Genomic DNA, 19,336 nt, shown 5'->3' with positions numbered 1-19,336 from the left:
GCGGAAAGCAGGCGAGGTCCCTCCACGCTGCCACGAGCCTGCGGCACACCCGTCCCAGGAACAGCAGTGGCTGCACTGACCAGACCTCGAGCATAGGCCCGTATTATTGTCTCTGGTTTTGGCCTCTCAAATGCTTGGAAGAAGGGCAGCACCTCCGCATGAACAGCTGTGCAACAAGCCACCTCCCACCCAATGTCTCTCTAGCTGTCCTAGCAAATGCTAGGCTTGACCTCAAGAAGCTGAGAGGACAGGGCCAGAACAAATTCTGGTACTGGCCAACCCGCTGAAAGAGGTTCCTCCTGCCTGCCATATCGCTGCAGCGGGATTATGGATCCTTCCAGGAACACGATGTTTTCCCGTGAGTCCTTAAGCTCTCTGCCTCCCCTGATTCACAGCTGGGGATCGCTCCCTGGCCCCTGCTGGTTGCCCTCCTGTCAGTCACCTTCAGTGGCTTTTCCTTAGACTCTTCTTTCACGCTGGGCTCCTTGAACTTCTCCAAACCTCCCACTTTCTCTTCAAAGTCAGGTCTCTCCAGTTCAGCTTCCTCAAACTCATCCTCACCTTGGTTATTGGGATCCTGGGCAGGATCTGCAGCATCATCTGGCATCTGGACAAGAAAAGCCTCTTGTGAATACCAGGCAGGACATCCCCTTGGGAAACAGAGGCCAAGATGAGCCTGCCTTCACCAGGAAGCAGAAAGTGCTGGCTCGTAGCACTTCAGTCACACTTTAGTTGTTCTAAAAAACCCCAAAAAACCCCAGTCTTTGTTGTCCCTCTGAATCCCTCCAGAACCAAGGAGGAGTTTGGAGTTGCATGTTATAGAAGCTTCTGGGAAAGCATCTACTTAAATGGATTTTAAGCTGGATTCTTATTCAGAGCTCGGGTTGCATCAAGCTGACAGCATTACTTACCATCGGCTCCTGGACAACGGTCTCTTTCTGAGGACGCGAGTTCTCCTCTCTCTCAATCACTCCTGCATCTGCAAGGAAGAGGGACAGTTATCAGTGTACTCAAAAGTCAGCGTCACAAGTTAAGACGTCGCTGTTGGGAAGCAGCTGTATTAACTCTGCGCCAAGCAGGGATTTGTCTCTGCCTGCGGGGGAGGCAGACAATGCTCTGTGTATCCATGTTTTCGGCGGAATGCTTTCTCAATACCATTTACGAGAGGTCAGGGCAAAGCAGCACTATGCTCCTACGGCTGCCAGAACTGCTCCCTGTCCCCAAGGCTGGAGCGTAAGCATGTGTTGAAGCATGCCCCTCATTTACTGAATAGCACATACGATACAAGGACAAAAACCAGCTCTGAATTCAAGGCCCTAATCTATATTAAGACGCATCTTTCCCTCATGCCACTGCTAAGCCTGGACAGCATCTACCGCAGCAACCCCGCCGTGCGGCCAGTCAGACCATCACTGGGAGCCCAACTAGACCACGGCAAGTCAGTAGGTCAGTGCCAGCTTGCCCTTTGTTGGCACAAAGCTGCTGAAAGACATCATCAGAAGAAAAGGCAGGCTTCCTGCATGGGGTAGAGGGACATTCAGCACAGGAAGAGATTACTGATGAAAAAAATACAGCCTTGTAAAAAAATATAACTTTTGCTTTCAACTAAGTAAAGGCCTAATCCTCGTCCCGAGTTGGACGCGGCTCTGACGTGTCCCAGCTGTGGCACTCACCACTGTCCGCCATCGCCATGGGCCGAGCGCTTCTCCCCAAAACATGAAAGGAGCCTGTGAGACAGCAGTGCTCCCAGCTGGGCAGCAGCATGGCCAGGGCAGTTGAGTCATTACTTTGGTTGTTAATTCCAATTAGGACACAGAAGTCAAGGTCTATTGGTCCTACACTCCCTTATACCTGCCATGAGGCTTTTTCTTTCCAGGGTATAATTCACTATGTTGTGAACCAATTAGTTCAGTTCCTCTAAGGGGACTTGCTGAAAATCAGGTCAGCAAAACATGAAATAGCAGCTAAACACAACTGTGGGAGAGCGCAGGAATACCAAACCTCCTCTCCAAACAAGTACCTGTATGCACATCAGCTGTTACCTAATTGTTGCTGTTCTGAAGCGAGGACTCCGCCTGCACAGAGTGAACCGACCCAATAGCTTAAGAGGAGGTTGCCCATCTTGAGTGATTTCAGCCTCTTGATCCAAGATTCACTGGATCCACTGACCTTCATCTCTGCCCCATGACATCCCTCCTCTGCCCCAAATCCAGAGCCAAAATCTACTGTCAAGACACCAGGCTGAGACCATCTTTATAATGTTTAATAGGATGCAAGTCAGCATTTCAAATAAGAACCTCACCGGAGTCTCAGCTTCCAGCTTCCCTGCCTTGCTGCATTCAAGACTGCAGCAAAAAGTTAGCTACACGAAAAGCCGCCCACTTAGTCATTCCACCTCAGTCTAGCAAGATCTAGAATTAGCATTAGTCCTGCCTACATTTCAGTGTCTCTCTTTGACAAAGGTAACTAGCTAACTTCCAGATCGTACAGGTTGTTTCCATGTGTGCTTGAGAAATTGGTGCTAGAGTCTGTTTGCAGCAAAGCAGCGTTGACAAAGCGTTCGCGCTGCGTAACCTGGCCTCTGGAGCACAGTAGAGCATCTCTGCACAGGTTCTCGGACTGGACGCCTCTGCTCAAAAGCCCATTTTCGCTCTCCACTGCCTGCCTGGCTTACTGTAATACACTGCGACGTCATCTTTATTTGCAGCTGTTTTCTGCCGTTTCACACAACACATCGCGGTTTGTTTCCCCATTTTGCCACTCGCACGTGACTACCGTTAGGGGCCAACTGATAAACCTCACCTAGAAAACAAGGCAAAGAAAAGATTCTGCCCTCACACGCGTAATCTAATGGATTATTCATTAGCTGGTTTCCTGACGCGATGATGAACTTTACACCATGTCAGATATTCCTCCCCTGCTGTTCTTAGTCAAGCGAGTCAACGCGCAGGGGTCTGAACAGAAGATTGGGGAATTCTAACGCCTTGTTCCAAGAGCTGGCCTCCAGTTGCCCAAAGGCAGTTACACACTAGACTTTAAAATAGCTGTAGGTGCCCTGTTGGCTGACTGACAAATACAACTAGCTGTCCTTGAATTTATTTGCTTTTAGCCCCTTAAGGACAGTTGTAAAATCTTCTGCCCTAAATTAGAAAACCCACTTCAAAAAAATTTCAAGTCTTGCAAAAACAGTGGCATTTTCCCCATGGCTCCCACAAAGAGAAAGAAGAATTGACTTCTCTTGCACAGATTTTGAGGACACCACCTTGTAAATGTGTGAGGATGCAGGAAAACAGGGAACAAAAGTGGGAAACTGTCCAGGCTTTTCATTTGACCAGGGACAATAGCATAAGCAGTTTTCAATAGTTATAAGGTTTTCCTTTAACACAAGTGGAAAGCTTTTCTCGCTCCCCACATGGACGAGCAATAAATTAGGGCTGTACAGCACAGGATTAGGGTAGCCATACCCATTTCGAGTTCCTCGTCCTCTGTCCCTTCCTTCTCGCCGTCCTGACCAGCCGTTTGATGCTCTTCCCCTCTCTTCTGGTGGGGTGGCTGGGGGCTGCCTTTCTGCATCGCTTGCCCAGGCTTGGGATCAAAATGAAGGTTCTTTGGGTAACCGTGCACTTGTTCTTCATCCGCCTGGGCATTCACTTTGTTAACTATGTCTTTCCAGCTGCAATAAGGATACGAAACAAAGAGAACACCCCTGCCTCAGTATACCCAAGAGAGATTTCATAATGCCACTTTGTGATGGCGAACAGAGAAAAAGCCTCCGACACACGCAGAAGTTCATCCTAATCTAACTTTACATCAAAACTAGCAGATTGCATTAGTTACTGTCATACCTGCTTGGAACAGAACATTTAATATGCCAGAGAAGTACAAAGGAAGTTATACTTCATAAACGCAATTTATTGTAGAACTGCTTTAATATTATTCATATGATACAATAACATATCCACGTAGCAATAAACTCCAATTCTAAGCAGATACTTACTCATGCCTCGTATGTACCCAAATACATTTTTGCTATTTTTTCAAGAGCTTCGATTTATGTAAGCCCTCTTTAGTGTTCCAACTTAAAATGAAGATGCTAGAAGTAAAACTGTAGAATTTTGGCCTCTAAGGAGAAAAACAATCCTTTCGCAGTAAACAGGAAAGCTGCAATACTGAATTGACAGTTTCTATTGTCACTTTTTAAAGCTACAAGCTCTTTACAAAGATTTGCAAATGGGATCAATACTTTAACCAGCATCTGTTTATAAAACTCTTCCATAGCATGCATCTGTTCCCTGTACAGTGAAAACAGTGAAAACAGAACCAGCTGAAAGGAAACTCACATATTATTTTGATTTTTTTTTTTTAGCTGAACATGGGGAAAAATGTTTCCTTTCTTCATTCAGTGAGGGAAGCCGTGTTCCAATATGGTTTGCTGCTTTTCTTACCACCCCCCCCAAACGTTTCAATTCATCTACTGACCTGAAAAATCGATTATTCACACACAGCTCTATCTGCGAGAGTTCAGGCAGCCCTAGTCAGGAATAACTTCCTCTTAAATGGTTCCACCTCAAAAACACTTCTCTTGATGTCTACATTAATATCTTTGTCCGCTTCCTTCCTAACAGGAGTGCCTCAGAGGGACAGTGACCTGACCATCAAGGTATATGCTAAATGCAGCGTTTTTCACTAACGCTTCCCTGCCCGCAGCAGTAGCACAGCTCACACGGGTACCCGGCCGCAGAGCTAAGACGATCCCGCTGCGTGGAAACGAACTGGAGCTCAGAGAAGAAATGGAGCACCTTCACATCAGTGTGAGTGAAGCCCTGAACAGCCCAGAAGGCAGGGCTGTCTCACAAGGAATGTTTTCTTGCCAGAGATCCCTACTGAGGGACACCTTCAGAAACAAAGAATAAGGGAAGGGATGAAATCCCAATAATAGGGACTCTCTAAAGTGACTGAAACTTTCAACCCGAGTACTTTACCACCAGTTTCAAGGAGGATTACTGCTTGGTCTAGCCTGCTTTCTTCTATCCTGCTACATAAGCCAGCTGAGATTTAAAAGCCTACTTAAATGTCTTAAGTCTTTAACTGCTGAGAGAGGACAAGTGGCCTTAGCTTTAGCAGCTTTTTAAAAGCCGGCATACTACCACCACGCAAAACTTTCAGTAAGAAAAATCATAACCCAGCCTTCAGCTCAGATTTCCCCATTATAAAACCATCAAAATGCAAACCGATCGTCAAGAGCTCATCCGGAATCTGCTGGTCTCAGCCACCCAATGCAACAGTTCTTGGCATCGGATCCATGGCCTCTTTTGTACTCTACTGCAGTTTGATATTGTTCTTGGCATTGACACCTTCCGGAGAAAGCTGGGTTATGCAGTCCTTATCACAAATCTCATGCGGTGTAAATAACAGCCTTCAGCTGCTCAGTAATTTCTTGATGACAGATCCAGGAACAGAAAAGCACACCAAACATACCATGATCTGTCCTCGCAGAAATCATTTGCCAAACACACACAATAGTTGCATTTTCTGTTTCACGGAGTAGTGATGGTATCCTCTCTAGGCTCTACACAGTTGAGGAAAAGCCGTTCTGCCAACCTAACTTCAGCGACACCCAAGTCCCTCCCCGTACCAAGGCAGAACACCCTCTCCGCCGTTGCTCTGTGTGCCCATGCAGATGCCGTCTATCAAAGCAGAATGGGGAGGATATTGCCCTCTACAGAAATATGCAAAGCACAATCTCTGACCTGGGAAGATTACAGGTTAAGTGAACAAACGAAAATGGCAGCGAAGAATGAGTAGTATCTGGCTGATAATTTAGAATGAAATACAGAAGTGTCCTCTACAGATAAAACAGAAATTAAATCTGTTCAGTTTACTGGAGCAAACAAGACCTGGACACACACAGGGGATAAGTAGGTTAAATGAGGAAGCACTATTTTCAGAGTCAGTTTTTGGATTATGGCCAGACTTTGATTAACTACAGCCTCAGAAAGACATTTTCTTCCTTTTGCAAAACAGACTGGTCTTCTGTGCGTGCTGCTGAGACAGTAAACAGTTTCTCCTGTGCCTGTACAGCATCCAGGACAGCAGGATCCTGGTCTCTGACTAGGCTCCCAGGTACCACAGCAATACAAGGAACGTACTGCTGGAATTATCCATTCTGTTACCTGCATGGAATGGGTAGGTTCATACCATTCTCTGAACCTCTGCCCTCTTCCAAGGGACTTCTCTCCCTAGAGCCGTCCTCTCCCGTTTACCCCAAGGGGGCTGGAGAACACATTGTGATGAGGATGTCCGATATGAGCAACACTCCCGAGTTCCAAGGAGTTTTAACACCAAGGTTTTAGCTAAGCTCAGAAGACCACACCCGTTTCAAGCCTTTTATTGTAAATCCTGATCCTTGTATTGATATGGTTGAATTGGTTTCACTTCTCCAAATGAAGCTGAAGTTGATATAAACTACATCTTCTCAGCACAGGTATGCAGGAATATAGACAGGATGAAAGCCTGAGCTGCCTGATGGATTCTGGCTGTGTCCTCATTTCTGGCATAAGCTGTTTCTGTAAACTGTTTTACCCCATTCTGGAAAAAACCCATAGTTTTGGGATCACAGGTCTCAGACCTGTCTGACTGTTCATGTTCTGATCAGGCTCTGTGAAGGAAAATCCCTAGCATACCTCAGAAGTGCATGCACAACTGCAACCCAGGCTCCATTCCGTGGGAAGAAAACAAACACAGAAGAGAGAATACAGAGTTTGGGAATTTGTCTTTGCCCTAGAAGCAAAACCAGAAAAAAACCCAACTCTAGTACCGAACCGGGGCTGGTTGCCTGCTGCATCTAGATTACCATATAACCTTGGAGATGAGGAGCTTCCAGATCTTCAAGGTCTGGTTGTTCCTGAAGAGCTTGGCAGATTACTGATTAATTAGTGGAAAAAATGAGCAAGTTGCAGGTCTAATATGCAACTTAATGCATCTTATTTATAGAAGCTGAAGGAATTCTTAGCCACCCTTGCTGCTGCAGATGGGTCTCTTCCATGACACAGAATTTCTTCAGTTTGCTAAACAAAACAGGGTATTTAAGTCACCATCACTGAAAGGGAGTTCTTAGGTCGGTTCAGACTCCCATCCCACCCTCTCCTCCAGCGACAGGAATCCATGCTGACCCGATCTCCCTCAGCAGTAACTCCTCTTTCTCTCTCCTCCCCACACAAACACTTCACCAAACAGTTGAATGTGCGTTCAATGACACATCACCCGCAACACAACTAGTCTTCTGCTTCGCCTGAGATAGAGACCTGGCAGCAACACTCAGTTACAAGAATTAGATGACAGCAGGACCAGTAACTAATGCTTTCTTCAGCCATCTTTCAAGTAGAAACCACAATAAACACAAGAAGAGAGACCAGAGACGAGCCTCTCTGGTACCTTTAAGTCTGAACATTGAGAACAGAAGGGAGTTCTGTTTCACCAACCTTTGCATTTGCACCTGTTTGGTCCCTGTAGAGTCGTCGTCTGGCATCTGAGTTTTTCCTGCTGTAGAGGGTTGTTTCAGATCAGGCAGCGAGAGTCCAGGAGCCTGGCTTTCCTCATTGCTTTTCACCTGAATGTGCATCACCATCTTTAGATCCTGCAAAGACAACACATGCATACGCTCAGGATATACCCAACCTCCTAATCTGATCAGATACCTGGAGATCTCCTTTGCATTTGGGCCATAAAAATCCTTTGTCAAAGAACAACAGACTCAGGAGTACTCTAGAACAAATCTACAGTCCTGTCCAGCCAGCCTGCAGTAAGAGGTCCTTCTTCCACACAGCCAAGAGGAAACAACTTGGATCTTATGTGACCCAAGCTTATCTTAGGTAGGTGAATCTCCAAAAAAAGATGAGCACAGCCACCTCTAAAAAACCCACACATGTTGCCATTGTAGTAGTTACTGTAGTTGTAGTTATAGTCTAACCACACTGCAATTATTGTCTTTTCTTTTTTAGAGGTTTGCTTTCTATAAGCTCACTCTCAATCACCCCAGGGAGCTGCTCTTAGAAGTTTACTCTTTGCAGATCCAGCAGGATCCAAAACAAGAACGAAAAAAAAAAAAGATCTTCAAAAGCAAGGGCTACACAAAGAAAGTAGCAAGCGTGAAGAACTTACTGGGTTCCCATTTGGTAGACTGTTCATGGTCCGGGTGAATCGGATCACATGGCCATCCCGTCTCGCTGGCCAGGCTGGCACAGCATCTGGCACTGAATTGGCATCTTGCCGCGGGGCTGGGTGGGTAAAGAGCACATTAGCCTGTGGCCTTGGGCCATCGTTACTGTACGAGTTCTGGCCCTGCAGCAGAGAGCCACCAGCCTGCTTCTGAACCCCAGAGACTTGTGATGCCAACGGGTTCCCAACAGGGCGATTCTCCTGATTGACTGGAAAAGCCTGCAAGGAAGAAAGGACAAAGAGCAAACTCTAAAGGAACAAGCTCAGTTCCCTCCAGTTCAAAGCCCCATGCTGAAAACCCACAGAAGCCCTATAGAAGTCCCCTCCCTGGGGTTTTCTGAGGGTACCACACCTTCTGCCTCACGAGCTGCAGCTGGCTGTTGGCTGGCACCATGGGCTGCTCCTTCAGCACCTGAAACTGCTGCTGCCCCTTCCCAGCTCCTCCTCCTCCTTTGAAACTTGGCATCTTCTGAAGAGCTTCCTTGAGCTGCCTGAACTCTTCCATCTGGGCCTGAAGGGATGAGAAGGGTACAGGGAAACCTCACACAATAACAGGGTTGCACAACGACTTGCTGAGAATCGCCATTCTTTTATGGCCAGTTGTTCAGCACGGATACACTACTGAAGATATAGATTTTATATATATATGTGAAAAGCTGGAGATAATCCACAACCATTAATGACAAGCCCAAGCTAGTCTCCAGCTTACCCTCCAGATTTCACGGTTATTCTGTATTCCCTGTTTGCCAGTCTTGCTTCTTATTCTGCTGCATACTTTTACCGTGGAAGAGCTGACCCATGACACTGATTCTTTGCCCAACGCTATTTAGCGCGTGAGCCGTTGACATAGCTCCTGCCTTCGCACAAGAATTGTATCCTAGGTCTCGCTAGGTTTGGCTCCCTCTCCTCCTGTGCCTCAGACATATACCTTCAGGTCAGCTGCTTCTTCTTCTTGTGGAGGCATTTCTCCATGTATACGCTTGTCTCAGTGGGGCTGACAATTGGCAGAATCCTACCTGACAATTCGATTTACTTTGCAAGACAAATGAAAATTTATTCTCCCGGACTGTTAAGCAAATGCAACATTTTTCTCTCTACTGCAGCTTACTTCTTCCATCTCCAACCCTGAAAAGTAGGGCTTGAAAAGGCTACTCAGGAAAAGCTCCCCACTCTTACCCCAGTTATTTATAGGAAAGTGAGGGGGGAGAGTTTTCATATGCTTGCCAGGGTACCTGGAGGCAGACCAAATTAGGGACTGGGCAGAGTAGAAAAACTTGCAAGCAGCAAGGAAAGTTTAGCAGGAAATTAATTCCTGAGCAGGCTCTGCTGATTTCAGTTTTTCCCCTGAAATTTGACCTCAAAATTAACATTAAAAAAAAAAAAAAAAAAGGTCAGCAAAGCTAACAAAAGAAATAAGGAAAGGAAAAAGCAGCCAAGAACAGTTCCTGGGATATAGCACTAGTTAGAAGACTACTGCTTCCAGTCAGAATAAGCCAAATGGAGCAAAACTTGTACCCATCAAAAGCCTGTTTAAGGTAGTCAGCTCAGAGGGAAAGAAGCTTTAGACTAGCTTTAATGTACAGACTCCCACACGCTGTCTGCACCCCATCACAGCAAGCTGTGCATACATCACTTGATGCCTCATTTTACCTGGCAGACCAGTTGGTGTGCCAGCTACTGCAAGTTGGGCTTGTGAAACATGTTAGAAATTCTTGGAAAATGAACATGTTGTCTAGAATGCAAATTACTCCTCTAAACTTTCACCTGCCAGAAGGAAGCAAGATCAACAACAGGATACTCGGAACAAATCTACACTGCAATGAAGAACTGCGGTGCTGATAAGGCTGGGAGTCTTTGTGGGTGTCTGCTCTAACATATGGCGTCTTGCCCCACTGAAGGCAACTGCAATTTCATTCACCTTCGTGTTACGAAACACTGATTAGACACTGTAAGGGACTGATCAGAAAACCAAACAGAAAGCTAAGATTTAACACTAGGCTCACTGCCAAAAAGATCCAAAGTATTTTCTGAAGTCACTGGGATCCATTGCCACATCCATAAGAGCCAGAAATAATCGGTCAGACAGATAGTTGGAGCACGGCCTCGTTACACAACTGCCTGGTACATTCGGAGCAGGGAGCTGAGCCTTGTCTCCCACACCCAGGGCAAATCCTTTTACTCTTGCTCACTCTTCGTCTTGGCAAGAGGTGACAGTGAGCTGCTTCTTGCAAACTGCTTTTCCCATCGGTCACAACGCTGAAGGGGCCAAAAGTTAAGACTGGCAGCACAAAAGCTGCCAACATGTTTTCCAGTCCACAAGCGCTTGACTTTGTAGCCTCAGCCATCACCAGCCTGGCTTTTTTAATGCCGTTCAGAGTATGCACTAGTTTGCACACTTGAACCGTTTCTTCCAACGCAGCACAGTCAGTCAAATTTTAAGGGTGCTCTGCTGAAGAGGAATTCAGGACTGGCCCTACATGGTGTGGGAGATGCAAACGCACTCAGCATTGACCCAGCAAGACAAAAGCAGGACTTTGCAATGGCAAACAGAGGACCTTTGATGAACTGCTATTGACCCAAGATTTCAGTGGCAGAGGCCTGTATGATGGGAGCTGACTGGGTCTCAATGATGCCTGAGAACAAGCTAGAGCTCTGACACTGGCAACTGCTTTGAAAGTTTGGTCAGGAGGCCTAAAAGTGAAGGCTGAGATGTGTTTTGATAGCAGGAGGCGTGAACGTAAGGCTTGCCGGGCGCTGGAGAAACTTGTCATCACAGGCTGCTTCGGTTCCTTGTACAGGCTTGCCAGGCTGACCCCACAAACTCAAGTCTTTGTTTACCTTCCAAGTTCACTGCAGTGAACCCCACCAGCCTGCCGCAGCCACACGGAGGAGGAGGAGGGTACAAAAAGCAGGTCAGTGGTAGGTCACGATTATGAAGGCAGGCAAGTCAGATACACTGATGGTCCACCTGAGACCCCTCAAACCACATCTGACATTAGCCAACGAGCTGTCAGATGACGGCTGCCTGCAGTGCCAGCAACCTGGGCTTCCAGCCCGGAGCAACCAGCTATCGGCAAAGCTTGCAATGCCTAGAGCCACTCAGTTGCTGCTGTTTTGCGGGGGAGATCCCACCAGAACTCCAGAGCTATCTCGTAGGAGTCAAACCCACTACTCCCCACACCTCTAGTGCACATTCAGCATCCCATTCAGGGGATGAATCCGTTGTCAACAGCATCTAACCCCAACTAGCTCCTTGCCACTGGGCTTATCCTATAGTCCAAGGGACTGCTTTACAGAAGGCTGTTAATTAAAGGCTAATTCAGACTGTGACATGCCTTTTAAAGTGTATTTACAAAGCTGTTTGTGTCTTGGCTCAGTACAAGAGCCTCAGACACTGTACAGACATTAAGTTCTCCCACTTGTCCCAGCATACCCTCTTTCTCCCTTCTCCCAGGTCATCGGGAGCTCCCAGTTTCAGCTGGGTGGGCAGAATTCTGTGAGGTCAAGATTTCCAGTGTGCTGAAGAGGCTCACACCATCTCCAGAATATAAGCATAACACCATATCAACACAGCTTTTGTTTTTTGTTTGTTGGGTTTTTGGGGGTTTTTTCCCCCCTCTGCAGAAAAAAACCCTTTATCTCTCTAGTCTTAAGCCAACACCACTTGCATGTCTGCCCTGGCCTCCAAAAGCATCACCCCAACATTTTTATTACTGAACATTACCTTTTTACATAGCTCTTTCCAAATTTTTTTTATAGGTCTCCCTCTCTACTAAGGCTTCATAGGGAGGGGCAGAAGGAGACCTTTTCTCCCAAGGTTGTTGAGGGTCTGTCTGTAGTCTCAGCATGCTAGGCAAGGCACCTCTGCATTGCTATTTCTCTCTGAAATCAATTTTATAGGCATAAACAGGGGCAATTCCTCACCGTTTTGGGTGGAAGTATTTGAGACACGAATAAGTGACAGGAGGCATTCCAGGTTTGGGAATATGTTAGCTCATGCTCGCTTGAACCAGAGTGATTTATGTAGCACGCCTGTATTTTCAGCTACTGGGACAGATTCCAGGCTGGAGAATTTCCCTTGTCCAGAACACAACTATACTACCAGCACCTACCAGTGCTGTTTTAGGCAACTCGCCACACTGGAATACAGTTGATAACGAGACTTATTATTTAGAGAATATTTGATGGTGCGGCCAGACCCCAGTGACAGATTGTCCCCTTTGGCCACAAACACCTCCTTGTTGATTACCTGGGCACTGAGGAGCTGGGAGTGAACCTCCTGGTGGGCCTTCCGAAGCAGCTTGCTCTCTTCTCGGAGTTTAAAGACTGTATCTGCAAGAGAAGAAGAAATTTGCTTAAGAAAGCTATTTTTGCAAGCGTAGTATCTCTCTTCCTTACCACAAATTCCTCAACTTCATAGATTTCTCCAAGCCCAGGAATGACAGTGAAGGAATGACGGCGACTAAACACACTGACAAACCTAAATCATCGTTCCTTTCAGCACTCCTCAGGAGACCTGCCCATGCACGGACCTTCCTCCTCTTCTGGAGCGTCTCCGCTAACCATTGCCGTCCGGGTCAGGCCGGTGCTGTGCCTGCTGTCAGAATAAGCTCTTTGTCTCTTCGTTTCCCTGACCTACTGCAGCTGACTAGCAAGGAGAGCAGCAAGCAGCGGTCACTGCCCCGGCTCACGGTCACTGGAAGGTTGAGAAACAACTACAGGAGAGGTCTGTCAGGTCTCCTGAACCCACGGCAGATCCAAGAAGGAGGTTCCCTCTTACTGCCTTTTGAAAGGATGATACAAATAAAAAAAAAAACCCACAACCCACTTAACAGAAAGCAATCACAGGACAACTTGGTCCTCAGGCACATTTATTCCTATGCTCTTAAGTAGCAAGCCCCCAGGTCGGGCTCCTTTCAAGCTCTTTGCACACTCCTAAGTACTTCATGACAAGACGTAAAATGCGCTTACATTTCACTGCCTCGCATGTAACTGCACATCTTCCAATGAAAAGAAAGACTGTGTCAAAAAGAGTCAGCCTTATTTTGGAGCTCTCAAAATATCACTAGAACCGCACACACTGGGATTTCTCTGCAAAAGTAATTGCATCCGTCAGGACAAGGGTGGGAATTTTTCCTGTAACGGGGTGGTCACATCGCTGTAGGCTGAATTGTATGCAAGATTTCATCTCAAGATTATAGACATTTCTGATTACAGCAGTATATTTATTTTTAACATTCATCCCTGGGACAGGACATTCTGCCACTGAGGATGGGTGCTGGGTTCTTGCCTCGTGGTAAAGGTTAACATCGAACAGAAAAGAAGGCTCTGTCTTTCCTTCAGCCAGAAGTAAGTATGGAATTATGACCTCTGGGACTAAGGCTAAAATAGCTTTCACCTCGCGTACACGGCGCATAGAAACAGCTGTGGGGGTTGGCCGGGAGCTGTGAATAAGGGATATGTTTTTAGGCAGCTAGTCCAGGCTAGATGACAGCTAGTCCAGGACTGCTACTGCTAAGACCTCTGACTACAATCCAGACATTCCCCCCTTTCAAGAGAACCAAAGGCATCTCAAGTGGGGGAGAGATGTCCAAAAGAATCCCGCAGTTTAACTGAGCCAACACCTCAGCAACATCTAGGTCTTCAAAGCATATTCAGAAGCTGGAGATGAAAACCTTCATGCCATTGTATGTTCCTCCTCTATGACTAGCATGGCAGGCATGTGAAATCCCGGTCCCAGTGACCTCATTAGGAGTTTTACTACTGGTGTTAAAGGGAGGAAAACTTCAGCCGCAACTACAGGGTTCTTATCTCTAAGAGAAGCTCAAAAAAAAAAAAATCAAAATTATCCCTCTACCTTCAGAGCAGACTGTGCCAATGTGCGATGAGGAAAAAAATGGAAAGTACAGAATTAGCGTGGGGAAGCACAGCAGAGGACAGCCTGTGCTGGGGGCGTGAAATGCGGCATAGACAGACTGCCGCTCCTATAAAGCGGAGAAAATAGTTCATAACACAGCAGGAGAGGCCCTGGAGCAGGGCGAGGATGCAAACAGGATTAAACAGGCACCAGTTAACAAGACCTTCAGCTATCTCAGCATATACTCACACCCCATTAACCAGCATTCAAAAGCCACTTCAGGAGGCAGGGATTTTCGGGAGCAGGGCACAGGTCCCCACAGCACCACAACCTTTGGGTGACATGGCACAGCTGTGTCATCCCCAAGCCCAGCATCTTCTGCGTGTAGGGCTGTCACCAACCTGGGAGCTGCCCCAAAGCTGTAAAGCAGCCAGGACCACCAAGAGGAGCTACCAGACCCAGCTCCACCTGCGAAATCAATCCCTCATGCTTCCCAGTATGAGGAAGACCCTACCATCTAACCTAACCCTACCATCCCCAGGGCGAGCATTTAATTTGTGCAACTGAATCTAGCAAAAATCCATTCCATTTTAAGTGCCATTTCAACAGCTTTAAGCAATGCCCCCTGCTCAGATACCTCTCCTGTTCTCCATTAAGCTCACTGACAGAGGCACATCCTCCAACACATGTCACCTGAGGGCACATTATTTATAGAAAGTGCTGGTGGAACATACGGAAAGAAAACGAGGCATTAGCAATGCTACTAGCTCTGTCTTTGCCAGCTCTCACGAGACTGCCTTGCTCTTTTGTATGGCATGGTTACCAATACTTAAGGGAAGATTTACTAGCCAGCTTTGAGCTTAAAGCTCAAAAGAGATGGTACTGAGTGAACAGTAGCCTGGAAAGATCGACAGAGAATATTAATATCTCAGCCTTAAGCTGACCATCCGGACTGGCTTCCCTCTGAGCTGTTTTTCTGATTGTTATTCTCCTTCCTCTGGCAGAATTCATTTTCTTACTTTATTGGGGGCTGCATTTTTCAAGAAGAGACGATTAAATATTTAGGTTTCACTTGCTTGTGCTCAATTCCCCCCCTTCTAACAGAGCAGTGTTCATCTCTCATCATCTCAAAGATGCTAGGGCTTTGTTGATCAGAGAAAAACACGCACATAAAACAGATTAGGTCTGGGAGAGCAAAATCTAAGTAAGAACAGATGTGAACCTTAAAAGCCCCACAATCTAATTAAACAGCAGACTAAATAGAAACTACGCTTTGAGAATTAAAGGGATCAGTGTTCTCTGCAATACTTGCAGTATTAAAGGCATTTTATAGACCCACACCATTAATTATAAAAAGTACGTTTAATTTGCTCCCAAGCTTAAATGTTAGAATCTACCAGTAGTAGAGAAACCGGTTTCCATTGCCAACAGCTTATGGAGAAGTGGAAAATGTATATTGAAATAGATGGGATACCCAAATGTCACAACGTTTTCTCTCTGCCACAAAAAGCATCTTCACTAAGTTAAGTTACACTCACGCACCAGAGAAAGGTGAGGGTAAGGCAGTATTGTCCGATGGATGAACCTGTTTCTGCCCCGCTTGCTCTGGAACCACGGGCAGGTACCTCTACCTTACCCTCATGCCTTTTACTTTCAGATTATCTCACCCATTTTGGGTGTGACCCTGGGACATGGACTGTCTCACAGCCTGAATATGATCAACACCCAGCACAGTAATTTGTTATCTCTATACAAATCCTACACAAATACAATAAGTAGCAGCTGCAGTAAGCGAGCAACCAGCAAAAGTCAATTAGGCTTTTAAAATCACACCATGACAGTGGCGGTGTTGACGGAAGCCAGGGATGCCCATACAGGATTACAGTGCAAGGGTCTCTGAACCCCGAGAACTCAAAGTATGGTTAAACCCAAGGTCACACAGTCTCCCATGGGACTATAAAAAAAAAAAGAAGCTCCTCTCCACTGTGACCCTACGCTGACCAGGCAGCTGCAGCCCCAGAAACCTGCAGCCCGATCAATGCCTTTGCCAGCTCAAGCAGCCAGAGGCTTTTGTGGCGTGTTTTCCTACACAAAACCACCGGCTGTGAGCCCCAATGGCTTCCCTCATACGGGAAGCTTCTTGATAGCCCGCTCTGCATCGCTCACCTCAACGCAACCGCGGGACACGCGCGAGGCCGCTTTCAGCACTGCGCCTGTTCCTGCACCACCACCCCCCCGAGGTAGGACAACGCTCCAGCTGATGTATAAAAGGGCTAAAGCGCTGCATATCCAAAGTCCCACAGAAGTGTTCCTGCAGTATCTGCAGACCTTCAGGGGCCTGTAGAAGAAACACTGTCCTCTCCTGAACTCATTTCCTCAGTCCTTTCTCTGCCTGGTGTCTTCTCAGCTCTCCATCACACTCACCCTGCAAGTTTGTGACTTCGCTGTCCTTCTCCTGCTGCAGGTGGGCATATTTCTGGCTATGGGTCTCCAGCGTCTTACGATGTTCCAGTTTCAAGCTGTTGTGCTGCAGCTGCAGGTCAAGCAGCTGCTTCTTGACATCTTCATGCTGGTTCTGAATATTAAGGAAGCAACAAAGAGTTAGTACAAGGATAAGAAGAGTCATTTAGGTATTTCCAAGTGCTACTCGAGTGCCTCTGTTTAGTAAGTTGCTTGGGGAAGCGGAAGATATGTTTGTTCCTCCAATAAGGTAGCTAGAAATTCCAGATACAATAAGACAGTCTCGTGTTTAGTGATTTAGGAGGGATGTGAAACACCAGTTAAACTCTGCTTTGTGAAGCGGTTTGGAAGGTCTCCTTGGAAGCCACTGAACTGGAAGCAGAATGTGACGGCAAGTCCACTCCTGCCTGAAAAAGAGATGGAGACTCTGGGACACTGCCAAGAACTACTATTCCTTCCCAACTGCCCTGCACACCCAGTGCTGGCTGCAATACTTGCTGTGGAACAGTGCACAAAGCCAAGGTCCCTTCCAGAGCCCCGGACGTGCTGAAGGACAACGTTACCTGCACGGCTATTTTCCACGGTGCACGTGGCATTAGCCTGCGCATCGCGTTACAGAGTGGCGCGCCTTTAAGCGGGGCTAAGGTCCAATTCCCACTGCCCTTCCGCGTGCAGGGATTGCGACTCCCTTCGGGCACGCAGACCCCTGAGCGCTCAGGTTGTTCCCTCCGCTTGGTTTGCTTCCCGGCCGCCCACCGCTCCCCGCTGCCGAACGGGAGGGAGGCTTTTGCAGGGATACCACGTCCCCTCACGCCGCGAGACCAGCACGCCCACGTTCCCCATAGTAACACGGGGCTCACAGGCATAAAGCACCAGGATAACAAGACTCTCACAAGACCCCAGGCCAAGTATTCCTCAGAGAGAAGCGGGTTGAAGAGCCGTTCTCTCCTCCCCTCCTCTCTTGCAGAGCCCAAGAGCAAAGCATGCCAAGACATCCTTTTGCTCAGACCCACTGGACCAGAATTCATCTCCTTTTCTGTTCCCATGGTAACCTAGAGAGTCCTTCCACTGCATCCACATCTGGATGCAGATCGACTGGCTCACGGGTGAACCCTGGCCCTCACGCGCCATAGCTCCGCGTCACTCAGGCAGCAATTTCAACCAGTCTTCCTGTAAAAAAAGGAGATCTTCTCTAAAAAACCCAAACCTCTAAATGCTGTCGACGATTGCACTTATCCCCAGTGAAATATTCTGGGGGTATTCTCCCCTGAAGCAATTATCCTCCACTAAAAGGCGAGAAATAATTGTGCTCCAAAAATACACGCAATACAGAGGAGACACAGCTATCGGTACGAAGAGGTCCCAGAGACGGAACAAAGAGGAGAGACAAGGATGTCAGGTTAATCAGATCGTAAGATCAGGAGGGAAAATAAAGAGAATAAAAGATTTCTGCTTTGGCTTTCGAAGACATTCGGTAGCTACAGTTCCCGTAAGAGCCACTGGCAGAAAGCACTGCAGAAGGAACTACATCCCTAAAATCATTTTGATCCTGAACACCTCAGAAGCCACCAACATTAGCAAGCGAGAACTGATTTTTAACAAGAAACTCAGCAATTCAAGGAACTGTAAGTCCTCACCAGCTCAGGTCAGTTAATTTCTAGCCCATGTTCCGTCTGGCAGGTGATGTCCCTAACGTCTGTCCCCAGACCGCTCACAGTCAGGAAGACGGGAGGGAATATTCATCCTTTGATAGCAGCAGGAAGCTGAAGGGAGATAAGGGCCTTGCCCAAGGTGACACAAAGCACCCAAGGCCCCGTCCAGCTCATGAAGCACACAGAGCACCCTCGCTCCCAGCTGGTTTCTATGGATGGCTGTAACCAATGTATGCAAACTTCAGGAGGAATCTAAAGACGCTGTTTTTAAAGATGCTGTTTTATTGAAATTGAAGGACAGGAGGTCTGGAACATGCTACATGTGATTATTTTTCAGAGAAGCAGCTGTAAGCAGAACATTCTTGACCCCATCAGTTCTACCAGAGCTACATATGCTTTGTAGACAGCATATGCCGACAGCCCCAAGGAAGCCAGGAGCCTCTCACACCCAGACACGCCCCATCTGACTAATGCCGTTCCCTTCTCATCCTCTCTCATGGAAATGCTGTTTTCCTCAGCCAAGCAGTAACTCCAAGACACAGCACATGAGTGTTGCAGAAATGCAGCAGCGGGGAGGGAATACAGAGAGACCATCCTGTCATGACGTTTCGCTCCGTGTCCCTACCCATCGTGCCCAACGCTGCAATACAGGGAAATCATATCATTCAGGAAGTCATCTAATCTTTCAAGAATCAGGAGCTCTTCAACCCAGCTGTATGAATTTGGGCCGGCAAGTCCTCTCATTCCACCTTCCCTTTGCTGTCCAGGCAACACGTAGCGCCCAAGACGCATCAGCTATGGAGTAGCTCTATCTCACCGAGGTGTCCGGAGAAATGGGCAGGTGGGGAGCAAGGGAAGAGAAAGAAGAAAATAAGAGTACCTCAAAAACGTATTTCTGTCATGATTTAGAAAGCAGCTTTGTAGATAGCATTGTACAAAATGGAATCAGTAACTGGATGCTTAGCCCACAAGCAAAGGAAGGGCACACCTCACTGCAAGTTTCCAGGTTCCAGCGGTTTCAGGAAGTCAAAAGTCTTTTGTTTAAAGCCATCCGCCTCCCCGCCTGCCGATGCCAGTGAACGCCAGGATGCATTCTGCAGGAAGATGGTAACGAAAAAAACTACGCTCAAGAGGATGAAAGGAATTGTAA

The 19,336-nt window shown here is 47.1% G+C and overlaps 1 protein-coding gene across 1 annotated transcript in view; it reads right to left on the bottom strand.

The window, feature by feature from the left end:
• LOC104626619 (Golgi integral membrane protein 4-like) overlaps positions 1-19,336 on the bottom strand; it is a 33,208-nt gene that overhangs the window by 2,215 nt on the left and 11,657 nt on the right. Inside the window, exons 5-12 of the mRNA XM_010294580.1 lie at positions 16,499-16,649; positions 12,467-12,549; positions 8,570-8,728; positions 8,161-8,436; positions 7,482-7,636; positions 3,465-3,673; positions 912-979; positions 509-607 (exon numbers count right to left, since the gene is read on the bottom strand). Coding sequence (XP_010292882.1) covers positions 509-607; positions 912-979; positions 3,465-3,673; positions 7,482-7,636; positions 8,161-8,436; positions 8,570-8,728; positions 12,467-12,549; positions 16,499-16,649 — 1,200 coding nt within the window. The remainder of the gene's footprint in view (positions 1-508; positions 608-911; positions 980-3,464; positions 3,674-7,481; positions 7,637-8,160; positions 8,437-8,569; positions 8,729-12,466; positions 12,550-16,498; positions 16,650-19,336) is intronic.

Source organism: Phaethon lepturus, unplaced genomic scaffold, assembly GCF_000687285.1.
Source record: "Phaethon lepturus isolate BGI_N335 unplaced genomic scaffold, ASM68728v1 scaffold41349, whole genome shotgun sequence".
NCBI lineage: Eukaryota > Metazoa > Chordata > Aves > Phaethontiformes > Phaethontidae > Phaethon > Phaethon lepturus.
The sequence above is the reverse complement of the archived record's forward strand: the minus strand, read 5'-3'. Positions and strand labels throughout refer to the sequence as shown.